General features: G+C 36.7%; 1 protein-coding gene across 2 annotated transcripts in view; it reads right to left on the reverse strand.

The window, feature by feature from the left end:
- lin7a (lin-7 homolog A (C. elegans)) overlaps nucleotides 1-27,642 on the reverse strand; it is an 83,611-nt gene that overhangs the window by 37,529 nt on the left and 18,440 nt on the right. For both annotated transcript variants that reach the window (XM_073838867.1, XM_073838869.1), the window contains exon 2: nucleotides 14,212-14,330. In XM_073838867.1, coding sequence (XP_073694968.1) covers nucleotides 14,212-14,330 — 119 coding nt within the window. The remainder of the gene's footprint in view (nucleotides 1-14,211; nucleotides 14,331-27,642) is intronic.

Below are 27,642 nucleotides of genomic sequence, written 5' to 3' on the forward strand. Positions count from 1 at the left end.
TACCAAACAACATTTGAAGTTACAAAGTTCTAACAAAGTCAACAAGAGTTAAGAGTCTGTGTTTTCCAGAGTATCATTTGCACTGCACTGCTCAAGTCAGTCTAGCCAAACATGGCCAATATGGCGCTTACCGGCTGTCCTTCACTGTTTTGTGGAGGGCTTGGTTTTGCACAGTCACCTTGATGACAAAGATGAAGTTTCCTTGGTCTAGTGGTGCTATAAATGCTCCTTTCACTGTGGTTTAAAGACAACAACAGAGCCAGGTACTGGCACGCTCAGATTGCCTCAGATTTGTTCCACCTGGTTCTCCACTGATTGAAGGAGGAGGAGTTTCACCACTGAGGAGCTCCCAGGCAGTTTGTCAGCATTTGTCGAACTGCAGTGAAAAATATTCACAGAGTGACAAGTCCTTTAACACCTGTCGATCCACGTCCTCTGACAGTGACTCGACCCTCCTTGCCACTGATGCAGGGCCGAGAGGCACAGCACGGAGTGAGGCTTTTATGTCGTCTTTGTTTTTGAAATCCTTGAAAATAGTCTCTGCAGTAATGGCCATGGCTTCCTTGAATAATTCGCCATCCGTAAAAGGCTTTTTGTATTTAGCCAGAAAGTGACTTACACGAAACAATGCTTCAGTAGCAGCCTTATTTTGATCAGCAGATTTTGTAAAAAGTGATTGCTGGGCCTTCAACTCAGATCTCAGCTCGTCAACTTTCCGTGCACGAATCGCGCTCTTTTGCGGGTAGCGGTATTTAAATTTCGGGTGGTTGGTATTGTGATGCCTCTCCAGATTCCCTCTTTTACATAATGCTTGTTTTTGGTGGCACAACATACATACACACTTCTCTTTTACCAAGGTAAACAGAAATTCCTGTTCCCATTCTGGATGAAAATTGTAGGTTTTTGCCTTCTTTCGTGGAGCCTCCGCCATTCTAGTTTGTAGTATGTTACCTCGCGCGGGCTATCACCATGGAGATCCATATTGACGTTTGCGACAGTTAATTTACGGGTGCTCTTCTTTTATCTGATTGGTCACTTCATTGAAAATAAAGCAGTTGGATTAAGAAATACAGATGCTTGCAAAACTGAAAATGTTTTTATTTTCGGGAGCTACCGGGACAGTGATAAAGATCTACCAGTCGATCGCGATCGACGGGTTGGCGACCACTGTTCTAAGGATTCTTATTTGTTTAGGGCACAAGCCCAAAGGGGCGAAGTGCCCTATTGTTTTCCTTAGGATTATTAGGGCCTGAGCCCAAAAGGGTTCTTATTTATTTATTTATTTATTTTCAACCTTCCGGGCTATTTTGGGGGCCTTAACATACTCAAAAACTCTTGCAAATTTGCACACACATTGGAATCTGCGGCCATCAGGACGCCGCAGAGGCTGGGACCCGGGCGTGGTACAGGGCCTCTACAGAGCCCCCTGAAACACAGTTTGAAAACTTGATGTATTGTGCACACATACTTGCACGTACTCATATGAAACTCTGTACACATATAGATCCCACTGAGCCAAACAACTTTTGTACTCTATGTCATAGGCTCCACCCAACAGGAAGTGAGATATTTAAGGCTGAGTAAAAAGCGCATGCTCTGGAATTTGATATACTCCTCCCAGGATTTCCATGGGAATGTCACCAAACTCGGTCAGCATGATCTCAAGACATTGGGGATGCAAAATTGCGAGGGGATTTTTGATATCTTGAACGGTTTGGCCGTGGCAAGGCGACAAAGTTATGGCGAGAAATGAGAAACAGGAAGTGTCTAATAACTGTTGCACACATTGCCTGATTCTGATGAAACTTCACCAGTTTGTTCGTTGTATGATGCCGATTCCATAAAGGTGACTATTATGAGTCAAAGTTATAGCGCCACCAACTGGCAGCAGGAAGTGTGTCATTTTCAAAATGCTTTGAAATCAGCCTCTTAATTTTACTCGTTTTTCTTCAAACTTCATCAAAATAATGTAAAAACACGGCCGATGAGAATATGTAAACGGGTCGATGATAAATCAAATGCTGTTGCCATGGCAACGTGTCAAACTTTAAAATTAGGTTCCTGTCTTTTCGAGGCAGATAACATGCTTAGAATTTCATGAAACTCAACACACACATCAATATTAATGATAGTTAGACACTGGCAAAAGGTCATAAATGGGTGTGGAGCAGGCACTCTATAGCGCCATCTTTGACAAAAGTTGGGGGGTTAGTTTTTCCTACAGTCACCAAACTCTGTACATATATCGTTCTCATCAATCTGGACAACTTTCTAAATTAAACTCATTAGCTTTGACCAACAGGAAGCCAGCTATTTTGATTTGAATGTGGATTTTTGGAAAAATCAGGCTGTAAACAAATTCATACTTCTCATAAGAGCAACATGCTGTTCACACCAAACTTTTTTAACATGCAGAGAATATTCTGAAGATGCTAAATTGTGGGCGGATTTGGGATATCTTGAACGGTGTTGATGTGGTGATTTTTTAAAGTGATAGTAAAAAAGATGATAACCATAAGTTTTTTATATCTTTAAAGTGCAGCATCCAAACTCTTTAAAACTTTTTTTTTCACACAGAGAACTAATCATTCTGAGCAAATGCTGTTAATCTCATAAGTATACAAGCTTCTATGAATTAAAGAAAATTTAAAAAGAAATCAGAAATCTGCTCTCACTCTGCCTGACTGTATGTCTAAGTGTGTGTGTTGAGTCTAGAGTGACTGAAGGGGGGAGGGGTGAAAGGGCTAGAGGGAGAGAGAGTGAAACATGCTGTTTTGCAATAGACCATCTTTGAGGAAGAAATGCACATTGATGTAGTGTAATCTACATAAATATGTCTGATCTTTGAGAGTCTGATCTTTGAGAAAATATAAAGGGACACTAACTCTTTCATTGTTTGTTTTTTGCAGTTGTTTATCTTTTGCTGAACTGTACCATGAACTTGTCCTATGCAGTCACATAGCAAAAGATTAACAAAAATACTAACTAATAATGACTTTTTAGCATGAGTGATTTATCTATATTGATAGACATTTATTTTCATAGTGTTATTTATTGAATATAATTCAATAACAATAATTATATTGAATATAATTCAATAACAATTCCAAGACAAACTTTGACAACAAAACAAACTTTGCTGTTATCTGTTCAAAACATCTGAAAATTATACAATTTTAAGATGAGTTATATATATATATATTTGTTAAAAATATTTGTGTGTTCATGTTCATGTTAATTCACAGTACATAAACTAATGTTAAAATATAAAAATTTACATTTTAATAATGTATGAATACTTTTTTTTAGCTTAATATTAATTAACCTTATTAAATGCTATTTAATTACTGTTAATGTTAACTAATATAGTTAATGTTAACAAATGAAACTGGATAGCAAAATTTTATATATTGCGTGTATGTGTCTGTGTGTTGATTTTAAAGTGTAACCCTTTCAATGCTGTAAACTTTAAATCCAAGCTGGCAGAGGGTTGCTGTGAATGCATGTGCCCACTGGGCACCGTTTTCCTGATGCTATCGGGATGAAGACTGCACAAATGGCGAGGGCCCGTTCATCACTGCTTGTAGCTTTAATTATTTTTGTTTTTCTTTGCGCATAAAAAGTAATCTTGTAGTTCCATAACATTGCGGTTGAACTGATGTCACATGGACTATTTTAACAATGTCCTTACTACCTGGCCTCAAATGTGTCAGTTGCATTGCTGTATATGCAGGTTCAAAAAGCTCTCAGATTTCATCAGAAATATCTTAATTTTTGTTCTGCAGATGAACGAAGGTCTTACGGGTTTGGAATAACATGAAATGCAAATGTTCTCCTGATGCCACCGGGGCTTGGGCCCGTCATTGCTACTTGCAGCTGCACTACCAGTCAAAATTTTTTGAACAGTAAGATTTTTAATGTTTTTTTAAAGAAGTCTTGTCTGCTTTTATTTGATCCAAAGTACACCAAAAACAGTAAAAAAAAATTAATTAAATGTGTTATTTAATATGGGTGAGTAATTAATGACAGAATTTTAATTTTTGGGTGAACTATCCCTTTAAGGGCCAGATTCACTAAACAGGTCAAATTAGCTTAAGAATGCAATCCCATAAAAGCGGGTGATCTATTGACAATGTGCAAATTAAAGAACACAGTTTCAGCCAGCTCATTTCCATAATAGCCAATGCAGTATACCAAAAGCAGTGTAGGGTCGCAAACAAGCAGAGCCAATAATATTCATTTGTGTGTAATCTACTAAAAACACAGGCGAACAACACAACAGAAATGAAAAGTGGGTTAAGACATGCTTTTTGGCCGTAAAATAAGGGAAATACCAGTAAATTGACTACCGCACCTTACATGATCCATTTAAATACTCTTCTCCCATACATTTTGCATATGAAAAAGAATCCCCTACAAATGCCTATGCAGGTCAGCCTTAAAAGCCATCGCTAATTTTTTTGACAGTTTTTTAACGCCAAAAGAGGGTTTGTGCTGGTGCAAGCTGTTAGTAAATCTGGCCCTAATAGAGGGTAAAAATCAACCTAAACTCATGACGAAAACGTACCTCTTTGAACTTTTTCACAAGATGCGGAATACATACGCAATGTACGTTTCATGACATATTCGATGTGAAATGCTCACTTTGATGTGGCGCTAAAAAAGTGTTCAGATGAACGTACATATGGTATGTTTTACATGACATTGGTTTTGTACGTGTCACAGCAGTTCTGACTAGAAATGTCCTGTAACTCTAATACTCTGTGACGTTTTAAAATAACGTACCATCTGCACTACACCTAAACCTACCCGATAGTATGAACAAAAGCAATTTTGACATAAAAATGCAAGCCGAATTGCTTGTTTTAGAAAACTATTTTAAATAGTAAATTTAATTTAAAAATTTGTACTGTTTTTGCTGTACTTCGGATCAAATAAATGCAGGTGAGCAGAAGAGACTTCTTTAAAAACATTAAAAATTGTAGTGTTCAAAAACTTTTGACTGGTAGTGTAGTGGCATCAGGAGAACATCTGCATTTATCCCAATCTGGTCTGGTTGAGTCACAGCAGTGAAAGGGTTACTCTAGAATAGCTGGAGTGTGAAACAGATACACTCTATATAGAATATATACATTTTTATGATCGATATGACTTTTAAATGATTTTTATTGCTAATTCAGTACATATTAACTGATTCTATACATCTATTTGTCATTCTAATGGATGGAAATTAGATAGAAGTAATATTTTTTAAACAGTCTGAGACAGTGTGATAACTACAGCGCTATAACTCTAATGCTCCGTGACGTTTTAAAATAACGTACTATCTGCACTACACTTAAACCTACCCGATAGTATGAGCAAAAGCGAATGTGACATGAAAACGCAATTGCAAGCTGGCCATTTTAGCTTGTTTTTCAATCTCTCATCTTTTAGTTCTTTCATCGTGAGTCATGTGTTTCAGGTTTCAGTTTTCCGTTTTTTCAGTCTAATTCTGTGCCGGCTGAGCTACCGAGCAAGCTTGTTATGTCCAGAAAGTGAAACATATGGAGCTGTAATCATAACTGTGTACGAAAATGATTGCGAGCAATTGCGAGCTTATATCCTTCAATTCTCAGACAATAAGTCTGAACTTAATAAGTCAGAATTTATATCTTGCAATTCTGTCCTAATTTCTCACAATTGTGAGTTTATATCCTTCAATTCTGACTTTATAACTAGCAATTGCGAGCTTATATCACACAATTCTGAGACAAAAAGTCAAAATTGCTAGTTTATATTTTGAAATTCTGACTTAATTTCTCGCAATTGCGAGTTTATATCCTTCAATTCTGTCCTAATTTCTCGCAATTGTGAGTTTATATCCTGCAATTCTGAGACAAAAAGTCAAAATTGCTAGTTTATATTTTGAAATTTTGACTTAATTTCTTGCAATTGCGAATCTATATCCTTCAATTCTGGGACAAAAAGTCAGAATTGCGAGTTTATATCTTGCAATTCTGACTTAATTTCTCGCAACAGCGAGTTTATATTCTGCAATTCTGACTTTATATCTCGCAATTGTGAGCTTATATCACACAATTATGAGACAAAAAGTCAGAATTGAAAGTTTATATCTTGCAATTCTGACTTAATTTCTCGCAATTGCGAGTTTATATCCTTCAATTCTGAGACAAAATGTCAGAATTGCGAGTTTATATCTTGCAATTCTGTCCTAATTTCTCGCAATTGTGAGTTTATATCCTGCAATTCTGAGACAAAAAGTCAAAATTGCTAGTTTATATTTTGAAATTTTGACTTAATTTCTTGCAATTGCGAATTTATATCCTTCAATTCTGGGACAAAAAGTCAGAATTGCGAGTTTATTTCTTGCAATTCTGACTTAATTTCTCGCAACAGCGAGTTTATATTCTGCAATTCTGACTTTATATCTCGCAATTGTGAGCTTATATCACACAATTCTGAGACAAAAAGTCAGAATTGAAAGTTTATATCTTGCAATTCTGACTTAATTTCTCGCAATTGCGAGTTTATATCCTTCAATTCTGAGACAAAATGTCAGAATTGCGAGTTTATATCTTGCAATTCTGACCTAATTTCTCGCAAATGCGAGCTTATATCACACAATTCTGAGACAAAAAGTCAAAATTGCTAGTTTATATTTTGAAATTCTGACTTAATTTCTTGCAACAGCGAGTTTATATCCTGCAATTCTGATTTTATAACTCGCAATTGTGAGCTTATGTTGCAATTCTGAGACAAAAAGTCAGAATTATGAGTTTATATCACAATTCTGAGAAACATAGTCTCAATTTCGAGATGTAAACTAGTAAGATATTTATGAGATAAAAAGTCGCAATTACCTTTTTTATGATGCCTTCAGCATCACATGATCCTTCAAAAATCATTCTAAAATGCTGTTTTTTTTATCAATGTTGGAAACAGTTGTTCTGCAAAATCGTGTCTTGTGAAAATGATACAAGCACTTGCCGTTTTACCGCCTCTAGTGTTCATTTCTGTTCTAAACTGCAGTGATAGTTACTTACTGGTACGTATTACGCATCTTGCGAAAAAGTTCCCACAGGTACGTTTTCGTCATGAGATCATGGAGGTAAAAAAAGATACACTGTCATCTTTTTTTTTTTTTTTTTTGCGAGCTTATATCCTTCAATTCTCAGACAATAAGTCTGAACTTAATAAGTCAGAATTTATATCTTGCAATTCTGTCCTAATTTCTCACAATTGTGAGTTTATATCCTGCAATTCTGACTTTATAACTCGCATTTGCGAGCTTATATCACACAATTCTGAGACAAAAAGTCAAAATTGCTAGTTTATATCTTGCAATTCTGTCCTAATTTCTCGCAATTGTGAGGTTATATCCTGCAATTCTGAGACAAAAAGTCAAAATTGCTAGTTTATATTTTGAAATTTTGACTTAATTTCTTGCAATTGCGAATTTATATCCTTCAATTCTGGGACAAAAAGTCAGAATTGCGAGTTTATATCTTGCAATTCTGACTTAATTTCTCGCAACAGCGAGTTTATATTCTGCAATTCTGACTTTATATCTCGCAATTGTGAGCTTATATCACACAATTCTGAGACGAAAAGTCAGAATTGAAAGTTTATATCTTGCAATTCTGACTTAATTTCTCGCAATTGCGAGTTTATATCCTTCAATTCTGAGACAAAATGTCAGAATTGCGAGTTTATATCTTGCAATTCTGACCTAATTTCTCGCAATTGCGAGTTTATATCACACAATTCTGAGACAAAAAGTCAAAATTGCTAGTTTATATTTTGAAATTCTGACTTAATTTCTTGCAACAGCGAGTTTATATCCTGCAATTCTGATTTTATAACTCGCAATTGTGAGCTTATGTTGCAATTCTGAGACAAAAAGTCAGAATTATGAGTTTATATCACAATTCTGAGAAACAGTCTCAATTTCGAGATGTAAACTAGTAAGATATTTATGAGATAAAAAGTCGCAATTACCTTTTTTATGATGCCTTCAGCATCACATGATCCTTCAGAAATCATTCTAATATGCTGTTTTTTTTATCAATGTTGGAAACAGTTGTTCTGCAAAATCGTGTCTTGTGAAAATGATACAAGCACCTGCCGTTTTACCGCCTCTAGTGTTCATTTCTGTTCTAAACTGCAGTGATAGTTACTTACTGGTACGTATTACGCATCTTGCGGAAAAGTTCCCACAGGTACGTTTTCGTCATGAGATCATGGAGGTAAAAAAAGATACACTGTCATCTTTTTAGACAGAAGCATACAACCTTCACACTTCGCTTTACTGTAAACACAATCGTTGAGTGAAAAATAATTTCTGCGGTAAACGGCAGCATGCCATAAATGCTGATCATAGAGCTGAAGTTGTACTGAATCTGAAACATCTCTTGACAAGCGTTTTGAGGACACATGAGAGATGACGCATATGTGAGAGGGTATGTTTTGGCCACCGCAGTTGGTTAGTTTCTTTAGTTGTCCTCGTTTTTGGCAACGATTTCACATGGCTAAGAGAGCTTGATGACTCATCCGAATAGGCCGGGACTTCTTGTTATTAGGCACCATATTTATTGTTAGTCTTGATTTTGAAATGCTCCATGTTTGTGGCATCTAATTTTTCTGTTCTTTTTGATTTTTTGGTTGAGGGTGATTTTCACTGCACATTTTGTCATACTGACATTGTCCCTGCCATGCAAAGCTATGCTGTGGGCGCTGTAAATTGAGTCGACGTTGTGACACGCGAGTGTCCTTTCACACCCTCGTTACGGGAATGTAAGAGACAGATTGCACCATATGATACCTCGTACAATTGCCAGGCCATGAAATGAGCTCATAGGGCATCCATGCACGGCTCTGTGAAACTTGTCCTGATGGATGCTGGGAGTGTGAATTGATGTCCTACCAAAATTTTTTACCACACTAATGTTCTCTTTGATTGATGAAAAACTTTGCTACAAAATGAAACTGTACTTAACGATTCATCTGTTGTGTCATCTGCTGTATAGCAGCCTATAAGCTGAATCTCATATCCAGTCTGAGGCATGTCTCTACAGATGTTCCACGTCTGGTTTTGGCACATTTCCTCATGCATAGTTATAGCCACATTAATCTCAGCCACAGACTGCACATAAGCAAACCGTTTATGGACCATCTGATGCATTTTATGCACAAAAAAGGCAAGAGTTCTTTCAAAATCACAGGCTCCCGTTTCCATGTTTTATGGCATCCAAAAAATATAATAAATAAAAACAAAAATACATAAATATTTAAAGAGATACTATGTTTTCTTTGAGTATTAGTAAACCTAGCAGTAATTAAACAAATCATCCTTAAGATATCATTCCACCAATTTAGAAATGTTGGCTGTTATAATTATTCTATTCTAGATCATAGAACTAGAATCTTTATTAAAGGTAAAAAATAATATACACTACCAGTCAAAAGTTTTTGAATAGTAAGATTTTTAAGTAATCTCTTTTCCTCACCAAGCCTGCATTTATTTGATCCAAAGTACAGCAAAACAATACAATGTTGAAATATTTTTCTATTTGAATATATTTTAAAATGTAATTTACTTTCATTTTAGCATCATTACTTCAGTCTTTAGTGTCACTTGATCCTTCAAAAATCATTCTAATATGCTGATTTGCTGTTCAAGAAACATTTTATTATTATTATTATCAATATTTAAAACAGTTGAATTTAGGATTATTTGATTAATAGAAAGATCCAAACATCAGCATTTATCTGAAACAAAAAGCTTTTGTAATATGGCCATATACCATTCAAAAGCTTGGAGTCAGTATTTTTTTTTTTTAGTGGGGGAAAAGAAATTATAGAAATTAATACTTTTATTTATCAATGATGCTTTAAATTGATCAAAAGTGATGATACACTGTAAAATAAAATAAAAAAAAGAACACAATTTGTTGAGTAAACTTAAAATAATTTGTTACCCTGCTGCCTTAAAATTTTAAGTTGAATCAATTCAAATATCTAAGTTGTCACTTAGTACAACTTAACATTTTAAGTTGATTAAACTTTTTTTGAGTTGATTGAACTTAAAAGGCAGCCAGGTAACAAATTATTTTAAGTTGATTCAACAAATAGTTTTTTTACAGTGTAAAGATATTTATAATGTTACAAGAGATATCTGTTTCAGATAAATGCTGAAAAATTCTTAGCTGTTTTCTACAAAATAATAATAATAATAATAATAATAATAATAATAAATGTGTTTTGAGCAGCAAATCAGAATATTAGAATGATTTCCGAATTTCTGTGACAAAAGTAATAATGCTAAAAATTCAGCTTTGAAATCATGAATCAGGAATAAATTACATGTTAAAATATATTCAAATAGAAAACAGTTATTTAAAATTTGACTGTTTTTACTGTACTTTGGATCAAATAAATGCAGTTTATAAAACATCAAAAATCTTACTGTTCAAAAACTTTTGACTAGTTGCAAGTAGCAATGACGGGCCCAAGCCCCAGTGGCATCAGGAGAACATTTGCATTTAACCCTCTGACAGTCAGACAGACAATGCAATGAAATGGTTACTCTAGAATTTCTAGAGTTTAAAACAGATACACTCACAGAAAGGGTAGGATGTATAAAACATGTAATGATCTATAAGAATTTTTTAAAGATTTTAATTGCCAGTACAGTACATATCAACTGATTCTATGCATTTTTTGTCATTCTAATGGATGGAAATTAGATGGAATAATATTTTTAAGACAGTTTAAGTTAGATAACTGCAACACACTCTTATAATAATAACAAAATATTGTCATCCCTTAATGTCAACACTTATATAGTTATCATTATTGTTCTCTTTATAGTCATCACTCTTTGTGTGAATAAGCTTTAAATGTGGTTGTTCACTTGTGTTAGTTATAAAATAAAAAAATGCTAGTATTATTTTCTCAATTCATCTTTGACAGGAGTGGAGATTTTCTAAATATTTGTTTTGTGAGTATCTTTTTCATTGTTTGGCTAGTCACGAACCTCCCATACTGTTTCAAAATAAACAAGCACATGATTATATGTGCTCAGTTCACTAGTGACAGAAAGCACAGCTGTGGTGTCATACTAAAAGGCAGCATATAATCATCCTTGTGATAATTAATGAAATAAACAAATGAATTAACATAATGGCTTTTTTTTCTCACCCTGTGCTGTCCAGCTCACACATACAGTACACTGCTAAAAGGGAAAAGGCATTTCCCCCAGGATAAAACTGTACTCTGCTCAGGGCATGGTACTAAAATGTGTCTGTCTGTGAGATAAAGTAGTAGTTTTGTAGTTGTTTACGATTCCGGTGTTTGAGCATGGAAATGGACGAAGGAGACACCTTAAAGTGGTGAGGATGTTGCCCTGCTGCTGCACTTAAAACCGCAGTGGCCCAGGTCAACCTCATTCTCTGAATAATTGCATTTCTGCAAGTTCACAGGAGGAGCAGCGTCAAACAGGCACTAGTCGCCACTATCTCTGCCTGACAGACATGCTTCTGTCATCGCACCCTCGACACATGTCTGTCACAAACGTCAGGCTCAGATGACGCTGAGATGCCATCCTATAATTGATGATCCTCGGTCTATGTCTACCACAGCCTCTGATGCTTAGATCTGCAATAAAATGCAAATGTGGCTGCCTGTTTTTTTTACTGTCCTTGATTGTGGAAGGACTTCCCTATTAATTTACTTCGTAGGCAGCTTTTAAGAGTTCTAAGCGATGAAGCAAACTAATTAGTTTCAAGAATCACAACATTACAACAATTGATGTGAAGAAATCATGAAAACCAGAAAAAGAAGTCAGTACTTCAGTTCTTTAAAATAGAATATATATGTGTCCATATATACTGTCAAGCCTGAAATTGTTCATACCCTTGGCAGATTCTGACTTTAAGTTACTTTTATTCAACCAGCAAGTTTTTTTTTTTTTTTTTTTTTTTTGACCGGAAATGACACAGGCTTCTCCCGAAAAGATAATAAGACAATGTACAAGAGGCATCATTGTGGGAAAAAATATTACTCATCTTTTATTTACATTTGAACAAAGAGTGGCATGTCCAAAATTATTCATACCCTTCTTAATAATCAATAGAAAAGCCTTTATTGGCTATTACAGCAATCAAACGCTTCCTATAATTGCTGACCAGCTTTGTGCATGTCTCCACTGGTATTTTTGCCCATTCATCTTTAGCGATGAGCTCCAACTCTTTCAGGTTGGAGGGTCTCCATCACCCTGATCTTTAGCTCCCTCCACAGATTCTCAATTGGATTTAAGTTAGGACTCTGGCTGGGCCACTGCAAAACGTTTATGTTTTTGTCTGCTAACCATTTCTTCACCACTTTTGCTGTGTGTTTTGGGTCGTTGTTGTGCTGAAATGTCCACTGGTGCCCAAGGCCAAGTTTCTCTGCGGACTGCCTGATGTTGTTGTTGAGAATTTTGCTCCTTTTTCATGGTGCCGTTTACTGTGATTAGGTTTCCTGGCCCATCGGCTAAACCCCCTCCCCCACCACCATGTTTGACAGGGGGATGGTGTACTTATGGGGTGTTCACACCAGACGCGACTTGCGCGAAAATAAATTGCGCTATTCGCGCGTAATTGGATGCTTGAACATTTTGAGTTTACTCGCTTCATTTGCGCCTGAAATTTACTTCACAACAGACACGAATTCGCGTCATGGGAGGGGCGTCTGCCACTCGTCAGCGGGAAAGTAGTTGTAAAATAGGTGAATGAGCTCAATTTGCCAGCTTTAGCTTGCTTGTAGTCTCAATGTATATATATGTAGGTCAAATTGAGTAAAGAGTGTTTTTTAAAAACTTACCAGATTGTCCGACCTCTTCACTCACTTTCTTCCAAGCAAGATTCTTTTTATTCCTGTTTCTATAAAAGTACAAAGATACAATGGTGATTTTGTCCTCCATTGTTGTTTCAGATTTCTGCCTCCGTCACTACTAGAGCAAGCTCCTGATTGGTTAACGCGGCGCGAATTTTCGCCAAAGTTCCAATTTTTCAAATTCAATTCGCCCGAAACGCTCAATTCGCGCCGCCTCATTCGCGCGAATAGCGCCGCATGCAGGTCTATCGCGTCTTTGCATTGACTTAACATGTAAATCACTCGCGCTTAACGCGCCATTCGCGTCTGGTGTGAACGCACCATTAGGGTTGAAGGCTTCTCCTTTTTTACGCCAAATGAAGGCTACATCATTGTGCCATGAGATGTTGCCACCAGCAGAGCCCAGATTCATCAGGACGGCCTTGGTGGTGATCCTTGGATTCTTTTTTACCTCTCTCACTATCCTCCTGCCCAGCACAGGTGTCACTTTTGGCTTCCGACCATGTCCTCTGAAATTTTTCACAGTGCGGAACGTCTTGTAATTTTAATTATACTTTGCACTGTAGCCACTGGAACTTCAAAACATTTAGATATGGTCGTATAGCCCTTTCCTGACTTGTGAGCAGCCACAATGCGCAGCCGCAGGTCCTCAGTGAGCTCCTTTGTCTTAGCCATGACTGTCCACAAACCAACAGCAGAGAGCTTCTGTTTTTCACCTGTTGAGTTGTTTAAAAAAGCTGTTCCCAATGGATCAGGGTAATTAGGATGCTTTAGAACAGCTTGGACTATTTGGAATGGTATAGAACTTTGGATTTTCCCATAGACTGTGACAGTTTGCAAAGGGTATGAATAATTTTGGACATGCCACTTTTTGTTCAAATGTTAAAAAAAGCTGTACATCGGCTTACTATCTTTTGGGAGAAGCCCAATTTTGGACTTGACTGTATATATATATATATATATATATATATATATTGTCCACAAGAGAAAATAATAGTTAAATTTATAAAAATGACCCCGTTGAAAAGTTTACAAAAAAGTTGATTTTTAATACTGTGTTATTACCTCGGGTCTTAATGCATATTGCTTCCCTCTGAAGCATCAGTGAGCGTTTGAACCTTCTGTCCTTCTATTTTTGGTATAAACATAAGTAAACAGCAGCTTGGACATTTAGCTAAATATCTCTTTGCATATTCCATGAAAAAACAATGAAAAAGACATGAGCTACCAATGACAGAATTTTAATTTTTTTGGGCGAACCTGTGATATAATTATGAGGCTATCTTTATGGTGCTAAACTCTAGAGGTGACAACAGTACTTCACGTAGGTCTCACCTCTCTAATGGCCGTGCAGAACTCGCTCTGTAGAACCTTCTTCAGGGACTGCAGCTTGTGACCCGGGACGTCACCTGACTCCTGTAATTTTTCCAGCAGCTCAATTGCCCTGGCAACATCTGAGATGGAAAGAGAGAAAGAAAACACAGATGTGTTTGAGCAACAGAGGGTCTGTGATTCAGAGACAGAGAGAAAGAGAGAGACAGGGTAAAGTTTGCAGTAAAGGGCAGAGAGATGGTGGAGCTGCAGCGAATCGATTGCTGGGATAATGGAAATAGACTCGCTGAAGGCCAGAGGGGCCACTGAAAGCAATCAGTGCTCTCTTTACATGAAGCAAAAGACACATCACACTGCTTTACCTCCTCTGTTCAGCAGACCTACAGGGCACACATTCACTGGGGTCAGTCTGGCTTGTTTCAACAATATATATACATGTGTCTTTGCCACAGCTTTGTGTGTGATCCAGGCTGAGTTCTAATATACTTATAGAGAGCTATCCGTTAGCATTCTCATTCGTCTCATTGGCAGTTCGACTGGTGCATTCAATCAGTAGATGTATTTGCACAGCTATAAGTGGGCTGCTTTATGCTGTTTACACGTAAGAGTGATGAAGAAACACTAAAGGAATATGAAAACACAGGCCCATGAGAAAGCTGATGCTAATTTTATAGTACTTTTTTTTAGAATACTGCTTTTTAGAGCATTCTCCAGTTATCTTCATTTGTGTTCTGCAGAACAAAGGAAATCATATTATTTTAGAACAACAGGAGGGTGAGTTAATGATGACAGATTTTTGGGTGAACTCTCTCTTTTTTAAGCCAAGTAGCTAAACCCTGCTTAAATAGGCTTGTACAAAACATGGCAACAAATATATGGAGAAAACAAACACATTCGATATAAGGCACAACAGGGCAAAAGGCACGGCTTAAAGGGATAGCTCACCCAAAAATGAAAATTCTGTCATTAATTAGTCGTTTATCTTCGGTACACAAATTAAGATATTTCTGGAAATCTGAGAGCTTTCTGACCCTGCATAGACAGCAACGCAACTGATACCTTCAAGGCCTAGAAAGGTAGTAAGGACAATGTTAAAATAGTCCATTTGACATCAGTTGTTCAACCGTAATATTATGAATCTATGAGAATACCTTTTGTGAAAAAATATGCTTACCCTGCGTGTGGTACCTGAACGCGTCGAAGACTGACATGGAATAGAAGAAATTGTTAAATAAAGTCGTTATTTTAGTTTTCTTTGCACACAAAAAAAAATTCTCGTAGCTTCATAACATTACGGTTGAACCACTGATGTACATGGACTATTTTAACAATGTCCTTACTACCTTTCTGGGCCTTGAATGTGGTACTTGCGTTGCTGTCTATACAAGGTCAGAGAGCTCTCGGATTTCATGTACAGTTTTGCAAGTACATGAGGGTGAGTAATTAATGGCAGAATTGTCCTTTTTGGGTGAACTAACCCTATTTTCACTACTTCTGTAGTGTATGACTGCGAAAAAAATCTATATTAAAATATACTTTTTATTGAACAGAGACTGAGCAACACTTTTTGTAGGAAAAGAAATCCTAAAATCGTATAAATATTTGATGTGGCAAGAGAAGTCTTTTACCTCACATTTGGCCCCTAGTATTGATACAAATACTTCAGCTAAACTAATATGCTCTGCATAATAGTTAAGTTACTACTTGTTTAAAACACTTTAATTAGATGTTATTAAATAATCAAAAGCCCTATACGGATAGTAATTTTTTCTTATGGGGACATAAGCTATTTTCAACATTTACAGGGGTTACTTTGTGGTTTTATTGGAGTCCAAAAGCAGAATGTCAGCGTTTTTCTCCCACCAACTCTCAATTACCTACTGTTTTTGGACAAAACCAAGGTCGTGTGGTAATTTAATTGCTGTCTGAATCCACATCTCTGAGTTTACAAGAAAGAAATCGATTGAAAATGTACCATTTATATCCTTATTGACCACTGACGAACACCGAACAGCAACTGTTGCACTTTGCTGTAATTTGCATGCATATTTTTACTTAAATACTGAAATGTATTTACAAGAACAGTATTTTATAACTGCTCTACCACAGCGAGTGGAAGCTGTTAAGAGCAAAAAGAAGAAATAGAAGAAAAGCATGTAAGCATTTGAAATGGGTCAGAATTACAGCAGCAATACAGTTTCAAAATATGTATTACATACAACTATACATAACTATATCATCATGTATAATTAATACAACTATACTGCCCTCCAAAGGCAAAGTGCAGTAACTACGCAAACACTGAAACTGAGAAAAAAGCCTTTAAAGTTTTTACAACAGCTAGTCAAACATGTTGACACTCTCGTTTCTCTGAATGTTTCTCTGAAACGGGACAAAATTGAACCAGGAGACTTTGCCACAAGACAAAACAGTTGTCACAAAGTCCATTTTAAGCCTTAACTCAATTTTGACTAAATGTGTAGTTACTGCGCTTTGCCTTTGGAGGGCCGTATAATGTGTCTAGTTTCCTAGTTTTAAACAGGAGATTTAAATAATCAAATAATACATAGAATATTATAAAATAACTAACACGTAACAGAATAAAATAGTTGAATAAAGTCATTTTTTTTCACAAAAATTATTCTCGTAGCTTCATAATATTAAGGTTGAACTACTAATGTCAAATGGACTATTTTAACAATGTCCTTACTACCTTTCGAGGCCTTGAAGGTATCAGTTGCAATGCTGTCTATACAAAGTCAGAAAGCTCTCGGTTTTCATCAAAAATATCTTCATTTGTTTTCATAAAATGAACACAAGTCTTACAGGTTTGGAACGGCACGAGGGTGAGTAATAATTGTCAGAATTTTCAGTTTTGGGTGAACTATCCCTTTAATCTTAGCAATATTTACTTAGTATCAAGCTAAGTTTCTTAGCAGCTAGTAATGAAACTTGGAGTCAGTGAGTTTTGTGTCCCCATAATGGTGTACGGCATCACCTAGCACAAGCTAACTGCTGAAGCTAATTATCTAAGGATTGATTAGTTGATTGATTAGTGAGGTTAAATAGTTTCTATTTTTAGCTTTACTTTTCTTCAAGCAGTGGTTTAACATGTATAGATTTAGAGCCATTTCCCCCACACTCTTAGCATGCTATATTTTACTTTGAAAGTACCTACATAGTAAAACTTTCTCTAAAGTCATCTCCTTTTAAAACATCACTACTACAAACCATGAAATCATCACTTTAGAAAATCCACCATCTTTGAAAATAAATATTGTTAAATCAATTATTTCTGTAATTCAAATGCTGTGAGTGCTTGCTGTGAACATTGCTTCCGTTATTAAGTATAATCGTTTTTGTAAGGACTGTGATAAAAGGGCATTTATGTGATAAATATCTGAAGGCCTAGTATGTCGTTTTACACACCCCTATCGCTTAAGATGGGAGTGTTACTGATGGTCGAGCCTCTGGTCACATTTAGTGCTCTGTAGGACTCGTGGTGATTTGTTTTTTGTGTCACGGCAGGCATGTGGCTAATTGTGCTCGTTCATCTTTGGACCGTGAAAAATTATACCCATTTTACATAATGTGCAACTGTTTGGGGTGAAAAATGAGACAAATCCTCCTAAACTGTCTCACAAATTGACAAAAACAAGGGTCTTACTGTCCCATAGTAGCCTTCATTAGATAATACCTTTGTTTGAACGCAGACAGCAAAGCAAAGTGGGCCAGACCCTGACAGGAACTAATAAAACCGAACCCAGGGAGACTAGAAGAGCAGACACAAAAGCTATTACAGCCTGTGGGCTCATGGGACAACAACAGATGCAACAATCTGAGCAAAAATCTCTTGCTGTTTCAGGGCCTTTCTGTCAGTCACATCGAGAGGAGACTTACAACCTTTTGCTCTAATCTTCAGACCCCGAATGGGTGGTTTTGTTACACTTTTCATTAATATGTCACATTGCACTGAATTTGAAAGCTTTGCTGATAAAACGATGGACCCAAATTAAAGCTCGTCTGTTATTAAAGCAGCTTAGATTCCATCAAAAACTGACAGATAGATCCATAACTGAGGAGTGTCCTGGCATGTCCCACTTGGCTCTGGCACAGAGCTGTCAGAAGAATGTCAGCATGACATTAATCACTCTGTTGCTACCACACGTCATAAAAATTGATGACTGATGCTTTTTGGTAAAAAATTAACAGAGACGGGGACATAAACTGAGGCCTGTTGCATGCTTAGACCAGTGTTAGTGTCAAATAAAACTATTAAGTTGTTTGCACCATGCTATTTTGTCACATAATGCGAAAGTATTCATACCCCTTCATTTTTTTCAGGTTTTGTTATGTTGCTGCCTTATGTTAAACTGTTTTAAATTACATTATTTCCACATCCATCTACACTCCATGTACCATAATGACAAAGCAAAAACAGAATTGTCACAACTTTGTACATTTATTAAAAATAAAAAAAACTCAAATAAATACATTACATAAGTATTCATACCCTTAACTTAGTACTTAGCTGAAGCACCTTTACAGCCTCAAGTCTTTTTGGATATGAGGCAACAAGATTTGCCGCTCTTCACCTCACATCTTAAGCTCTGTCAGCTTGGATGGGGGTCTCCAGAAATGTTTGATTGGGTTCAAGTCCAGGCTCTGGCTGGGCCATTCAAGGACATTCACAGAGTTGTCTATAAGCCACTCTTGGTGTGTGCTTAGGGTCATTGCCCTGTTGGAAGGTGAACCTTTACCCAGTCTGAGGTTCTGAATGCTCTGGACTGGGTTTTCATTTAGGCTGTCTCAATATTTTGGTGCATTGAGCTTTTCTTCTACTCTGACCCTCAGTCCTTCAGTCCATGCCACTGAAAAACATCCCCACAGCATGAGTCTGCTACCAGCACACTTTAATTTTGGGATGGTACTCTGCAGGTGATGAGCAGTGCCTGGTTTCCTTCAAACATGATGCTTGGAATTGAGCTTCATCAGACCAGAGAATCTTGTTTCTCACAGTCTGAGGGTCCTTTAGATGCTTTTTTGCAAATTCCATAAAGCCCAGCTCGATGGAGTGTTGCAATGATGTTTGTCCTTCTGTAAGTTTCTCCCATCTGCATATATAATCATGGAGCTCAACTAGAGTGACCATCAGGTTCTTGGTCAGCACTCTAGCCAAGGCCCTTTTCCATCAATTGCTCAGTTTGGCCAGGAGGTCAGCTCTAGGAAAAGTTGTGGTTGTTTAAAAAAAATTTCTGAACTCTTCTGAAGATGTGTGGCTTGATGCAATCCTGTCTTTGAGCTCTACAGGCAGTTTTTTTCCCGTCAGGGCTTGGTTTTTGCTCTGATATGCACTTTTAGCTGTTAGATCTTTTATCAAGACGTGTGTGCCTTTCCAAATCATACCCATTCAATTGAATTTGCCACAGGCGAATTTCACGCAAAGTGTAGTAACGTCTACAAGCAATATGAATGCTTCTGGGCTAAATTTCAACTGTCCCAGATAAGGGTGTGAATACTTATGCAATGGAATCATTTAAGTTTTTATTTGTAATAAATTTGCAAAGATAATAAAAACCTGTTTTTTCCTTTTTCATATGGTGTATGATTGATGTGGGAAAAAAAATATTTAAAGCAGTTTAACATAAGGCAGCAACATAACACAGTAAAAAAAAGGAAGGGGTATGAATAATAGTCTTGAAATATGGTATGAAATAGTCTTTTTTAGCGTTTTATTTTACATTGATCACTAGTAGGACATTTGTGGGACATCTTCAAAAATTCATCCTTTATGTTTAATGAAAAAATTAACAGCAATAATGCTAGTAAAAACGCATTTAAAACACATTTATTTCATGCTATGTATACTACAAATACATTTACATATTTATGTACTTAATAAAAATACTCTGCAATTGTACTTTTGGTAGACTAAACTGGTATACTCAAAGTCTCGAGCGATCTATTAGTAAATATGTTAATAGACTTGAACTATACTTAGTATAAAATAAATGCATTTTAAATCTACAGTATTAATTTTTTACCAGGGATATCTCGCAACTGTAAACTTGCAATTCTGACTTTTTTCAGAATTGAGAGAGATGAAGTCATAATTGTGGGATATAAACTCACAATTATGACTCGGAATTGTGAGATATACTCACAATTGTGAGTTATAAAGTCAAAAACGAAAGATATAAAGTCAGAATTGCGGGATATAAAGTCATGTCAGTAAACATATTAATAGATTTGAACTATACTTAGTATGAAATAAATGTATTTTAAATATATTACCTTTTTACTAGGGAGCTTTAGGAATAGTATGAGTATGAAATCAAAAGAAACATAAAAACTTTTTAATACATTGCTGATAACATGTTTTATTTATAGAGCTTTTCAAGGTACTCTGTGATGCTTTACAAAAGATAAAAAAGACAAATGCAATACAATAAAACCAATAACACACAACAGTAATCACACATTAAAAGCAATCTGAAAAGGTGGGTTTTGAATAATGGTTTGAAGAAGGGAAAAAAAAGTTTTGAAGGAGCTTGAGTTTAGAGGAATCTTGGTATGGAGGGCTTAGTGCATGAAAAGAAGGACTTTGACAGAGAGCCATTCTGAGAAGTGAAGCTTTTGAAGGACAGCGGGGATGTGGCCATGATAGCAAAGTTCTGGATGTACTGGAGTTTATATTTAGGATTTTGGATGATATGTCATAAAGAATGCAGTTGCAATAGTCAATTCTGGACATAGTAAAGGCATGAATCAAAGTTCCAGAAGAGAAGAAGAGTGATGCACAGAGACAAGCTAAATTATAATTAATTATATACATCCATTGCATTGGTTTTTGTTTCTTGTTTCTTTGTAACATTCTATTTATCAAACAATGCAAAAAAAGTGCCATTGTTTCCACAATACTGTATTTTTATATTTAAAAAAATATTCAAATTGAAAACAGTTATTGCTGTCATTGTTGTACTTTTGATCCAATAAATGCAGCCTTAGTCAACAAAAATTCAAATATCTGGTGAGTTTCGCTAAAGTTTAATGCTCGTGTTGGAAATATTCCCTACATCAAACCCAATCCTAAACCTACCCGATAGTGTTAACAAATGCCAAAAGTGATTTAAAAATCACATTTGTTGATGCAGTTGTGCTATTTTAACTTCCTTATGCAGATTTGAGCTGTTTTGTTGTAGAAAGCATAGTTTCACAGGTTTGTACCAGAGCTCTTCATCGCTCAAGTGCACCAACATATCAAATATCATATCATATCATATGTGACGACAACATTCAAAAGTATCAGTTTTTTAATCACGCAGGATGTGAAAACTGTTTTGAAGTCATCATATAATATTCTGTAAATCATGCTTTGTGTGAAAAGGAATAAAAGTTTTTGGAGTTTTACTGCCTCTAGTGTTCATTTCAACTGGAAACTGCAGTGATTCGTACATATCGGTATGTTTTTTCAGATTTGCAGAAATATATATAGAGGCATGTATTTCCAATGAGCCTATGTTGCTTTTTACAGTCATTTTTTTCCTTTTGTTGGGATAGTATAAAGAAAAAGAGACAGTAGATGCAGAAGATGGGTCTGGGAATGAACTTTGTATTGGGAATAAGCATGAATCACCTATAACACTACCATGCCAAAGCATTGCCTATAATCAGTTCAAAATGGTTTCAGTACATTTCCCACTTCCTCACAAGGAAATTGATCAGTTCAGTGGATTAATTCACCATTTAACTGTCACACTACACTGTCCAGTGGTTCATGCAGTTAGTAGTGCCTTGGAAGACATGCCTTGAAAGTGAATTCCTCACTTCCTTGAACTTCATCTTCTGTGTCAAAGCTGATCGTAAAGGGATTGTTCACACAAAAAAATAAAAATTTGATGTTTATCTGCTTACCCCCAGGGCATCCAAGATGTAGGTGACTTTGTTTCTTCAGTTGAACACAAACGAAGATGTTTAACTCAAACCGTTGCAGTCTGTCAGTCATATAATGGCAGTCAATGGGACCCACGGCTTTGAGAGTCAAAAAAACATACACAGTCAAAACCAAATTAAACCCTGTGGCTTGTGACAATACGTTGAGATCCTAAGACACGAAACAATCAGTCTGTGCAAGAAACTGAACAGTATTTATAGCATTCTTTACCTCTAATCCACCGCAATGTCCAACTGTCTCGCGTTCACAACAGCCGGCATAGTAGATGCATACGTGGAAGCGATCGCGTCACACATTATTTAGAAAGATTGTGGGTATGATGGCGAAATGGTAATTACTTGTGATATCCTGATTGTTGCAACCAATTAAAAACTAAAAGATTACCATCCAGGAGTGTTGACTTTTTCGCCGACTGCCAACTTTTGAGCCTATTGACTGAAGTTGTGGTATGAATACCATTCAGTTTCTCGCACAGACCAATTGTTTCATGTCTTAGGACCTCAATGTATCATCATGAGCCGCAGGGTTTAATTTGGTTTTGTCTGTGTATGTTTTTTTAACTCACAAAGCCATGGGTCCCATTGACTGCCATTATAGGACGAACAGACTGCAACGGTTTGAGTTATAAATCTTTGTTTGTGTTCTACTGAACAAACAAAGTCATCTATATCTTGGATGCCCTGGGGGTAAGCAGATAAACATCAAATTTTCATTTTTGGGTGAACTATCCCTTTAAGTGCATTACATGAAGGACACTTATAGAAGGCAAAATAATGAACTGAAGGCAGCATAATAATACCCAACATTTTGTAACAGACTTCCTGTCAGGAGTCTGCATATGACGCTTGAAGAAGCTGCTGTATAGGTTTTGGAACAGAGCCATGGGCTCAATAGTACACTTCATAATATTGACAATGTAATTACAGCATACTCTCAGGTTCACACTATTTCACTAAAATCTGCCAACTTTGAGATCTCTGGCTTTCCCCCGGATCTAAAACTCAATAAACCAACATAGCCTCATTGGAACAATGTGCAAAGCTCCAATACAATTCACTGCAGCTGAAATTAACACTTGAGTCAGTAAAATGCCTTTTTTTTTTCATTTCACCCAAATTGTGATTACAGAGGCAGATTATCGATTAATTTCTGGGGTTTCTTGCATAGTACTATGCTATGACCTTAAATACTTTTATCATAGTGCATGATTTGTAAGCTAATAAATTTTATAAGTTTGGATCACATGACCAGCTTCATGTATATGACTTTTCTGACGTGGTAAACTTGCTCAGTAGCTCACCTGGTACAGGTTCTTTGTGTACAAAAAGTATTCTCATAGCTCCATAACATTACAGTTGAACCACTGATGTCCCATGGACTATTTTAACAATGTCCTTACTACCTTTCTGGGCCTTGAAAGTGGTAGTTTTGTTGCTGTCTATGCAGGGTCAGAAAGCTCTAAGATTTCATCAAAAATATCTTAATTTGTGTTCAGAAGATGAACGAAGGACTAACGGGTTTGGCACGACATTAGGGTTGGTGATTAATGACAGAATTTTAATTTTTGGGTGAACTAACGCTTTATGCAAAAGTATCACTCAGTTGACATTTCATGAATATGCTCCATTGAAACTGGTTTGCAAAATATGTAAACTGTTAGCCTGTCTGTTCTGTTTTTCCAACAACAGAGTGCATGACATAAGATTAGTGAAGGTGACCTTTGCAGTCGTGTCCTGTGGCAGCTTTCACAGATCCACATATGTACAGGCAGCGCCACAGCATGTGACAACCGTTACTTCATTAATCGTGTGCTGAAGCTCCATCATTACTGGCAGATTTCTGCCGAGAGGATGGTCTGGAGTCGTGTATGGGGTAATGAGCCGTCTTGAACATGCTGGTGTCCTTTCAGCCAGCGGAGGAAACTGTGTGAACACTCCTTTTAAAATCTATGTCTCATTATCGGGAGGTCAGAGGATGACCACGGATGATCTTCTGTTGCTTCTAACTTCTTGTCTGTGACTCATACTTCACTTGTGCATCTTGATTCAGATGTTTCTGTCTCTGTGGTCTCTCTCGCTCATTATTTTAGAAAGTCTTTTTTTTTACTTAAGCAGCTTTAAAGATCAACTTTGATATGGCACAAATGTTTTGTGTAATACACACTGCCTAAGATCTTCCTTTCTGTTTATCATTATCTTACCATGAGTGTCACTATGTATTAAAATGTGGTATGGGATAGTTGGGGATATCCACCTCTTTCTTCAACACAGAAGTAGGCTTATAGGGAAATAACAAGTAGAATAACATGCAGTAAACAATGTGTTCATAATTAAAACAATACATTAAACAGCATGCTAAGACACCAATTTGCAATATCAAGCAACAAAATGAGCTGTTTTGTACAGCTAAAAATAGCTGGATGCAGATAAGCTCGAAAGCCAAACACGTAAAATTTGGCATAAAACACAACAAATGGAGGCGCCCACTCTTATGTTCAAGAAAAGGTGGATAGGTTGTGCAGAGATGTGCTGATTATGATGGAATGATTTTGCCTTACGCGCAGCGCGATTTTATTCACGCTGCTAGGCAGCCTGGAAACCATGGACCAAATTTTCACCTCAGATAGGGAACCAATCACAGAACGGGGAGGGAGCAGCAAGACGATGACGCCTTCTATGCGACTCACCGAAGCAATTTGTTTATAAATATGGATCCAGCATGGCAGCAGACGCGAAGTTATCTTTCGATGCAGCCTTAGATAGTTACACACAAGGCCGTTTCTCAATACCAAGTACGCAAAGTTCGGACTTGCGTCCTTCGTAGTTCAGACTTGGAAGTTTGACTTGGGTGTTGTGCACAAAACTGCGTTTAATCTCTGAAAACTTTAAGACGCAGGGGGTTACCTGGAGAAGCATCTGCCATTTTTACACCGTGTCTACACCGGACATGACGCGAAAAAATTAAATAGAACCTATTATGCTGTCTGTTTAAATGATTTGCAAAGGTCGCATTGGCGCGTCCAGGGTAGACACACTGTAGCTGTTGCTGCGCGGCAACTGTCGCGTCCGGTGTAGACACGGTTAGACTTGGCAGACTCTGCTTAAAAGACCCGCCCTCCTCACAGGACAGTTAAAAAGACCAATCAAACTAATGATGACATCAAGTATTACCCAATCAAAAGTAGGAAAGGAGGCATCTTCATAAAATGCGTGTGGGATGATTTGCATGAGACACTGCTTTAAAAAAATTATAAAAATACGGGACAAAACCCGTCCCGTATTGATTCAAAACGGGACGCGCAATTTCATTCTCAAATACGGGACGATTCCTTATTTTAAGGGACGGGTGGCAACCCTACTGTAATCGGAAATAAAGACAAAAGCAGACAATACGGTCAAATGCATGCTAAAACGTCAGCGTTGAATTACGATTGATAAATAATTTATGAAGCATAACTTTGTCCTCAGTCAAAACTCTTTGTCTTTTTCCTTGTCGAATTTCTGTCGCTCTACGTACGTCGTCCGGTATAATTGAAACGATTGGCTATGAGCTACGTACAGGCACATTTGATAGACATTCGTATCGCCCAATAAACGGCTCTGGGCTTTCGTAAACCACGCCTCAAATACGAGAAAATGAACATGTGGTTCCCAGACCACGAATCATGATGTTGTCATGACGTGGTTTGGCGTTAGCCAGGCTAAATTAGGATAGCACATTTAATATGATCTGTTACTCTTTCAATAAATACTTCATCTAGACATCAGCTCTGTAGGAGAGTATTTACTAAGTAAATAATGAAATAGTAGCAGTGATTAGAAAAGTCCGAAATCATTTCTTAGAAGAACCAACTACAGTTTTGTTGTATTTCTTCGCAAGACTTAGTCTTTGACTATAGCGCTGTTTCAGTTTTTTTCAGCATCTTATTCAACTTTCAAAAGCAAGTCTTGAGACCTTGCGTTCTTTTCTATTCATCAGTCGTTCCACTCTTGAGTTTCTAAACACAACAATGTATTCTGTGTGAATAGCCCCTTAGTTGCTATTTTTAAATTGGAAAACTGTAACACGCTTTTCGTATCAATGGAGTATTTGGATATTCTTTAGCAGGATTCCATTTATACATTGTTTTACAATAGATCTTAGGTTAGTGCCTTTTTTGTTTTTTAAAGGAATAAAAACGAGGCTGTGGTTGATAGAAGTACAATGTGTTCAATGGATTGTACTGTTGTTTAACAACATACCAGTTGTTCAGCTGATGAAACATCTTTCCAAAAAACGTTCAGTAGACATAAAAGATTTTGAAGAGTTGAGAAAGTAAGGGGTATTTTTGAAATTTGATCACAGCCCTCTCGTGTAAAATTGAATATGGTGTCTAAACCAACTAAGGTCTATGTGGGCCATTGATGCAACCAATTCAATTCAGAATCAAGTTGTGTTCATGGATTTAGTAGGTCAGATGATAAATACATGGACCAGCATGTGACTGTTAAAGAAGTAGTTCACTTTCAGAATTTTTTTTTACAGATAATGTCCTCACCCCCTTGTCATCCAAGATGTTCATGTCTTTCTTTCTTCTGTTGTAAAGAAATTATATTTTTTGAGGAAAAGATTTCAGGATTTCTCTCCATATAATGGAATTCTATGGTGCCCCTGAGTTTGAACTTCCAAATTGCAGTTGCTGCTTCAAAGGGCTCTAAATGATCCCAGCCGAGGAAGAAGGGTCTTACCTAGCGAAACGATCTGTTATTTTTTAAAAAACTTTACATTTTATATACTTTTATATACACACAGTGCTAGACAAGATGAGCATTTGAGGTTAAAAAGTATATAAATTGTAATTTTTTTAGAAAATAAGTTAAATAACCCATCGTTTTGCTAGATAAGACCCTTCTTTCCTCAGCTGTGATCGTTTAGAGCCATTTGAAGCTGCATTTCGGAAGTTCAAACTCGGGGGCATCATAGAAGTCCATTATATGGAGAGAAATCCTGAAATGTTTTACTCAAAAAAACAATTTCTTACGACTGAAGAAAGGAAGACATGAACATCTTGGATGACAAGGGGCGGAGTACATTATCTGTACGTTTTTGTTCTGAAACTGAACTACTCCTTTAAGTACTTTGTAGGGATTTAACGATGGACCCCGAGCCAAAACTAATCACGATACAACTGGAGGTGAGGGTTTATATGTGTCTCTGATGGAAATTGTTTAGTAGATTAGTTAACTTCCAGAATTTAAATTTCCTGAAAAGTTAATTACTCCCATGTCAACCAAGACGTTCATGTCTTTCTTCAGTCACAAAGAAATTAAGGTTTTTAAGGAAAACATTCCAGGATTTTTCTCCATATGACTTTAGCGGTTTCCAATGGGTTAAAGGTCCAAACTGCAGTTTCAGGGCAGCTTCAAAAAAAAATTTTTATTCTGGAAGTGAACTAATCCTTTAAATTAAAAACATCTTGTTTTGGATTGTGATTAAAATGC

The sequence above is a fragment of the Garra rufa genome, chromosome 4, assembly GCF_049309525.1.
Source record: "Garra rufa chromosome 4, GarRuf1.0, whole genome shotgun sequence".
NCBI lineage: Eukaryota > Metazoa > Chordata > Actinopteri > Cypriniformes > Cyprinidae > Garra > Garra rufa.